Source organism: Bufo bufo, chromosome 3, assembly GCF_905171765.1.
Source record: "Bufo bufo chromosome 3, aBufBuf1.1, whole genome shotgun sequence".
Classification (NCBI taxonomy): Eukaryota; Metazoa; Chordata; class Amphibia; order Anura; family Bufonidae; genus Bufo; species Bufo bufo.
The window spans coordinates 180,809,338-180,817,098 of NC_053391.1; the positions used below are offsets into that span (position 1 = coordinate 180,809,338).

A 7,761-nucleotide genomic window follows, 5' to 3' on the forward strand; every position below is an offset into this window, starting at 1 on the left:
GTCCCGCGGCGGGCGGGAGCGAAAGAACCGATCTGGAGGGAAGGACGTGAATTCGATTTTGTATCCGGAGGACACAATTTCGAGAGCCCAGGCGTCGGAGACGTGAGCCATCCAGACGTCCCTGAAAAGGAGGAGCCGGCCCCCCACCCGGGTGGGTGGGGGCGCGCCTTCAGGCAGAGGACTGCTTTGCTGCGGGTGTGCGGGCAGCCTGCGGCCTGCGCCAGGAGGGCTGCGCCCGAAAAAACGGCTTCCTACGCTTATCCTGGGGAGGGGCCGAAGCGGCAGCTGCGGGGGGAGCCCCAGAGTTCCTGCGGGAGGACCGAAAACGAGACGTACCGGGGCGTCCGCGGGGGGCGCCCCTGGCTTGGGGTTGAGGAAGATGGGTGCTTTTACCACCCGTGGCCTCCGAAATAAGCTCGTCTAGGCGGACCCCGAAAAGGCGGGAACCCGCAAACGGTAGCCCCGCCAAGGAACGTTTGGAGGCAGCGTCCGCTTTCCAAACCTTCAGCCAGAGCTCCCTCCTGACGGAAACCGCCAGGGCGGAGGAGCGTGCAATAAGGGCTCCCGCATCAAGGGAGGCCTCACAAACAAAATTCCCGGCCCGAATAATAAGCTGGGCCAAGGAACGTAGGTCCTGGATGGGGACGTCCGAGTCCAACTCCTGCTCCAGCTGCGCACCCCAAGCAGAAATTGCTTTACCTGCCCAAGCAGAGGCAAAAACCGGTCTGAGGGCAGAACCGGAGGCAGCAAAAATGCCCTTGGAAAGGGTCTCCATGCGACGGTCCTCCGCTGACTGAAGAGAGGACCCGTCGGGAACAGGGATGGCCGTGTTCTTTGACAAACGGGCCACAGGGGGGTCCACCTTGGGTGGGGACGACCAGGTGGCCACGACATCGGCCGGAAAAGGATAGCAAATGTCCAGCTTCTTGGGGTTGACAAAACGGGCGTCCGGGCGAGCCCAAGCCTTAGACACCACGGAGGAGAAATCAGAGTGGATTGGAAAAACTTTTGAGGCCTGCCTGGGTCTGATAAAGGAGACGCTAGCTGCGTCAGAGCTAGGGGGGTCATCTTGCACCTTAAAGGTGTCACGAATATCAGAGATGAGTTGACCCATCGCTGAGGCTAGCTTGGACGGCAGGGCCGAGTCCATTTCCAAATCTGAAACCGCCAATTCACCTTCAGAGAGCGAATCCTTTGGAGAGGAGAGGCCCGTCTGAATGCGCACGCGTGGCGGGGAGAGGGAGGCATCCGAGGAGGAGGCTCGCTCTACTCTAAAACGCTTCTGAGAGTGCCTAGCTCGGGAAGGGTCACTAAGAGAGGGTGAACCCGCCGCAGCGGCAGAAGCGATGGACCCGGAGGGCGCGACAGTAAGAGTGGCGTCCTGCGGGGTAGGCGGCCTGTCTATTAGGCGGCCCACGACATGAGTGAGGCTTTCCACGGCCTGGGACAGGGATCTAGCCCAGTCAGGCGGGTCAGAGGAAGCAGGGAGCGACACAGCGGGCGACTGAGGCTGCGGTGGAGCTCGGCATGCAGGACAGTGCGGATCAGACTGCCCCCGGGGAAAGGCTTCCCTACAAGCGGTACGGGCATGGTACCAAGGCTTGGCAGCTGCAGAAGGGTCTGACATGGTGGAAAAAAAGTTGCACTTAAAGTGGGAGACCCCAGGTGAAAAAAACGGGGATCACACCCAAGTAACAGTACTGGTGGCACGGAGGGGGTTAACAGTCCTACCAGACCCAGATGATGCAAGCGGCAGACAGCAAGGGCAGCAGACTGAAGGGAGGCTGTGGAGGAGAGGCGGCAGGCACGGAGGTGAATAGCTTCAGGATCGGACGGCAGAGAGAGTTCCACGCAGCACCTGAGATGTGGAGCCCGACGAACCAGGAAGTAGCGGAGCGCATGTAGGAAGCTCCGCCCCCCCCCTTTGCCGAGCTGAAGGAGAAGCAGAGCCGCGCGCGCGGCAAAATGATTTAACCCCCTAGGTAGATGAAGTGCCGGCCATGAAAAAGGTGCCGTTCGCGCCAAGTAAGCGGCCCCCCGCCTGAATGTGACGACTCCTCATACAGCCGTCCCCCTGACTGCCCTGCCGTTGAAGTGGTAGTCACCCCCCTAAGAACCACCTTGTCCTGGGTCTGCAACACCAGAACGAAGTCCCCCCCAAATGATTGCCGGTAAAGTTGCCGGCCCCGATATGCCCATGGGGGAGAGGGGGGGGTTGATGGACACCACGGAGAGATGTAGCAGCGGTGGGAGGGAGGGAAGGGGAGGCTGGAGCAGCCACTCTCACCATACGCTGTCTTCGCCCTCAATCCATCCAGCAGGGTCGCCCCTTCAGCCACTGGCACCGCAGTGGCAGGAAGCCGGGGGAGGGACTTGGCGTGCGGGCGACCCTTGAGCTGGCGGGACGCAGGGGAGCGAGGCTGCCCTGGTCCACCTTGTCTTCTGTGGGGGAGGCGGCAGTGCGGTATTACCGGCACTGGCGCGACTCAACCCCGGGAGAAAACAGAGGGGTCTAGTGCGCCTCTGTTGTCCCTGTAAGTAGAAAAAAAAAAAACGAATTAAAAACAACAAATAACGCAAAAATAAAAAATTATAGGAAAACAACCCTGCCTAAGCAGGGAGTGTCTTGCCTCCTTGGACACTAAGCAAAAACTGGTAGTCTCTCTCTCCAGGCTGAAGGGTATAGCTGATGGAGGAGGGGCTTACAGCTTTCACTTAGTGTCACGCCTCCTAGGGAGCAGAGCTATACCCATGGTTTCCTGTGTCCCCCAAGGAATATGGGCGAGAAACATCATTTTAACGAGCGGGATCAACCCTACCAGTCATTATGTCAGATTTCACATGGTTGATCCTGCTGACAAATGGGCTTTAAATACTGCAGCGTGTCCACATGCCCAAGGAAACTAGAACTCTTCTTCTCTGGCATCCTTGCCATTTATTAAACAGTTGCCATCTCAAATTAATTGGTACAATGCAGCCAGTACAAGGAAATATTGTGACCATCAGCAACTTACCACCATTTTCAGCTAATTGTTACAGTTTGCAAAAGTGGATGGCCATGAAGTTTCATTTTTTAGGGGATGCCCTGTTGTGACAATCCCTTTAATAGGTTGATTTTACAGATGGGTAAAAGTGGTACATTACTCCAGATATTCACATGTGTTTTATGTCCTTTCAGACCCTACACATGTATTATACAAAAAAGCCCACACAATTCTTACCAAATCCATAAAGCATGAGCTGAAACATTCCTGAATGAAGATCTACGAACACGTGAAGACACTCTGACCGCCCACAGGGCTCTAGAATGGGGACAACCAGGGTTGGAAGGGCCGTTTCCACAAATGCTGTAATGAAAGAAGAAATCTTAAATCATGAAATGAAAATATATCATGTTCAAATACGACCTCAATTTCCAAAAAGTTGGGGCGCTGTGTAAAATGTAAATTAAAGAAGAATGCAATGATTTGCAAATCTCATAGAGCCATATTTTATTCACAATAGATCATAAAACACACAGAGATAATAGTATATTTTATGGGATACGTTTTATATTAGTAAATTGTTTCTATAATCATTTAACCTTTAATAACTCTGCGCCTATTACGTCTAGTTAAAGGGTTTGTAAAGTGCTAGGATATTGACAACCTGTCCTCAGGATGGGACATCTATATCAGATCAGCAGTCTGAAGACGGCGTGACGCTTGTGCGAGCGCTGAATCCTGTTCACTGTTTAACGGCATACTGTCAAACTTGTAGTGGCAGTGCAACTACAACTGCTTATCCCGTTAACTTGAATGGGACGAGCAGTTGTATTTAACACTGACGCCTCTACAAGTTAGACGGCGTGCATTTAAACAGTGAAGAGGACACAGAGCTCGCATGAACCCCAGAGCCTGTTGAAATAGCAGATAAAACTTGGACCCTTCCGATATATTGATGACCTATCCTGAGGTTAGGTCATCAATATACTAGCACTGCAGAACCCCTTTAAAGGGGTAAGTGTGACAAAACATTCTACATTTTTCACATTAGCAACTGGATCTGAATACTTTTGTAATTCAAAATTTTGTATAGCCAGTGAGCTATTCAATAATAGCCAGTGAGCTATTCAATAAAATAGCGCCACCTGCTGTTCTTTTCATTATTTTTTGTCCGTCAAACGGAGCTTGTCGAACATGCTCAGTTTAAATCTTCAACTGCCACCAGCCATATCTTCTGTAAGAAGCTGTGGCAGTTACAGGGAGAGCGCTGCAGCAGAAAGGACACACCCTAAACTGCCGGGCTGAAGAAAATCTAGCAGGGCAACTGGAGCAATCAATGTAGCGCTCTTCTGGACCCATGTGAGGTACAGAGCTGGTTCTAGCTTTGTTAGAAAGGTATTGTCATGTGCTATATAATGTCTGATTTTCATTTTACATCAATCATGGCATAAGCCCTTTAAGTTTGGATTAGGTTACATTCACACGACAGTGTGTAATCTTTTTACATTTTGCGGTCCGCAAATAACGGAACCGTGTGTCCGTAATTTGTTTCCGCATCCGTTTCGTGTGTCTACATTGAGCAATAGTATCAGAATATTTTGCACCACGGTCAGGGAGCAGGGACTTTACTTACATGGAAACAGATCCGCAAAAAACGTATGACATACAAAATGGTTTCCGTATGTCTTCCGCAATTTGCGGATCCGTTGACTTGAATGGGGCTGCGGACTGATCTGTGCGTACAATAGTAGTACAAGCTTCATATTTTTGCAGACGAGAAATGCGGAAACACGGATGCGGACAACATTCTGAAAGTTGTCCATACATTTTATTCACCCATACGAATGAATGGATCCGCATCTATTACGCAAAAAGCGGAACGGATGTGGATCGGACGCGGATGAAATTATACGGTCATGTGAATGCACCCTTAAACAGATATTATTCAGAAAAAGAAAAAAGCAGTAAAAACAAACATCGAATGCAAAAAACAAAATAAAAAATTACAGTTGTCCTTTGGGTTGAAATTCTTTAAAACCGCTTTTAGCTCCTGTAACTTCTGATGTGACCGAGCATGTACACTGTCGATTAGCAATTTTTCTATTGACAAATGGTCAATCTGAAAAACATGAAAATTTAGATATACACATACACACACACATGGAAAAAAAACAATAAGGAAATGTGTTCCTGAGAACCAACTTACTCGCATAGCTCTTTCTATTAATTTAGAGTCACAGGTCGGAAGAGGAGGCTCGTGGGAAATTTGCAATGGTTTTGAGCCATCGGTCTCGTCTATCTTTATGGTGACCTTGTGAACAGAAGCTGTACCTGTTTTTCTTCCCAGTACCTGTTGGCTGTAAAAAAAAAAAAAAGGATACGCAAAAACTTTGAAATAAGTTACTGACATGTAAAGAATACATTTGTTAATATGCCTTATATAGTAATACACGACTGTGAAAGGGTTGAACTGGACAGAACAGTAGTGGGGACAGGAGATTAAACCAGTGCTGCTAGATGGGGTCTTTTAGAGCAATGAATGAACCTCAAGAGCACATCCATATAACGTGCGAGGATACGGCAGATGTTCGCTTGTATATAGTTATATGTTGGTATTTTAATTGTTGTTTACTACATTAACATGGTGGTCCAGTATTAGAAGGATGTCCAATTTTCATCCAGAGGTGGTGCCACTCTGTGGTATGATTTAGTCTGGTATTGTAAAGGGCTTCTCTCGCCAGTTTCATAGCATTAGCACAGGCTGACCGTAGACCTGGGCACTGGTCAGCAGAATTTATCTATCTTGGTCACATCCCATTCTAGGGTCGTTTCCATTACTCCTAGAGGCTCCGTTCCCCCTACACTTTGACAGGGCGAGGCCACATAATGGTGCCTGGCCCTGACTTCTTTTTAAGTGTCAACACTGCTCTCTGCGCTTCAGTAACAGACACAGGCGTAGTACAGGGACGAGGTTCGCAGGCGGTTCTCATCTACACTGCGCTTGCGTCAGTTACTGAACCGCATGGAGCAGATGTGAGTCAGGGAGAGGTGCAATGAAGTTCACAGTGCCTGGGCCCTGTCAATCAAAGTGCAGGGGGTACAACAGCAGCAGAAAGAATGTAGCCCCTAGGAGTGACAGCTAGGCCCCCGTTACTCATTTTCATATTTTACCCAAATGCAGCCACATATTGGGAAGGGACCAATACAGATCAATTCTGCTGACCAGCGCACAGATTAAGGTCAACCTGTTCTAATGCTATGAAGCTGCTGACAGAAGCCCTTTAAGCATCTATGGACAAAAAGTAATTTCAAACCCATGGATAGACATTGGACCTTTCCTGGATAAACTTATCTATTCCTGTGAGTGCTGGGTCTGCTTCATCTACGCCAAAGAGCACCACGGCCCCTTTGATGTGTAGGTTAGGCAAGTCTCTTGAATCTGGTTTTCACATGACATGTAAGTGAATGAGGTCAACAGCAGTAACCTGCATAACCGGGTGGCTGGGAGCAATGCTGTGCAGGGAAAATTAGTTAGGGGACTCTGAGCTAATTCAGCACTTCCTTCCCATCATTCTCAGGATCTGTGGGGTTCCCAAGAGTTTAAAGAGGACCTTTCACCTGGATATCTATAATCTAATTATACTACCTTCTAGTGCGTCCCCCAGTGATGTCTCGGCAATTGAATTTTTTTCTAAAGTACCCCCCGTTCGTCCGCTGTGGTCCCCGAATCTTTTGGCGCCTCATATGCTATTGAGGGAACTTGGTTATACTAGGCGTGGACTTGGAAGTTCTCCTGGGCGCAGTTATCTTCTCCCTGGCTGCGAGCGCATCCAATCAGAGTGCTCCGCTCTTAGCCAGGGAGAAGGAGCTCAAGTTCTCGGGAGAGATTTTCGCAGCCAGGGAGAAGATAACTGCGCCCAGGAGAACTTCAAGTCCACGCCTAGTATAACCAAGTCGCCTCAATAGCATATGAGGCGCCAAAAGATACGGGGACCACAGCGGACGAACGGGGGGGTTCTTTAGAAAAAAAAAATAATTGCCAAGACATCACTGGGGGACGCACTATAAGGTAGTATAATAATTAGATTATAGATATCCAGGTGAAAGGTCCTCTTTAAAGTCACCAATCATACACGGATGGAAAATTCTTCCAATAAATCATGAGTTTATAAAGTGGGAAACACTCTCTAATGACCGATAAGGAATCTGCAATGAACGTAAATGATAAGAAATCCTCCCGTAAATACACCTATGTAAATACGTACTTCCAGACAGCCAGAATGAGGCATTTTCCTGCAATGTATCTTTCAATCTGAACGAGATCTCCCCAGCGTTCCCTTATTAGCATTTGCGCTTGTGAATGGAGGACTTCCAGCTGGAGTGATAAGCAGAAAGAATCTACAAAACAGGTATAAGGAAGCATAACATACGTAATGCACATACCATACACTGCAGGCACATATTATACCATCGATGATAAAAGTGAAAACGGTAGAACAGTTCAAAGCAATGGAAGAGTGTTCCAAAATAGATCAGGACAATAAAGTCGGACATGATGGCATCCACTGGATAAGTCATCGATATCAGATCTAGGGGGTCCAACTCCCGGGACTCCTGCTGATCAGCTGTTAGAAGAGGCTGGGCGCTTCGTGAGCATGGGACATCACCGTACATCGGGCATATGGTCTAGTACAGCTCAGCACCATCCAAGCAAGCACAGCCGCTATACAATGTATGGCACTGTGCTTAGAAAGCTGCCAGGCCACCGCAGTGCTCA

The 7,761-nt window shown here is 48.9% G+C and overlaps 1 protein-coding gene across 2 annotated transcripts in view; it reads right to left on the minus strand.

Annotated features, from left to right (window-relative positions):
• The window catches only part of MED14 (mediator complex subunit 14), an 86,865-nt gene that overhangs the window by 48,274 nt on the left and 30,830 nt on the right, over positions 1–7,761 (minus strand). For both annotated transcript variants that reach the window (XM_040423795.1, XM_040423796.1), the window contains exons 8-11: positions 7,250–7,382; positions 5,191–5,341; positions 4,992–5,103; positions 3,222–3,347 (exon numbers count right to left, since the gene is read on the minus strand). In XM_040423795.1, the coding sequence (XP_040279729.1) occupies positions 3,222–3,347; positions 4,992–5,103; positions 5,191–5,341; positions 7,250–7,382 (522 nt within the window). The remainder of the gene's footprint in view (positions 1–3,221; positions 3,348–4,991; positions 5,104–5,190; positions 5,342–7,249; positions 7,383–7,761) is intronic.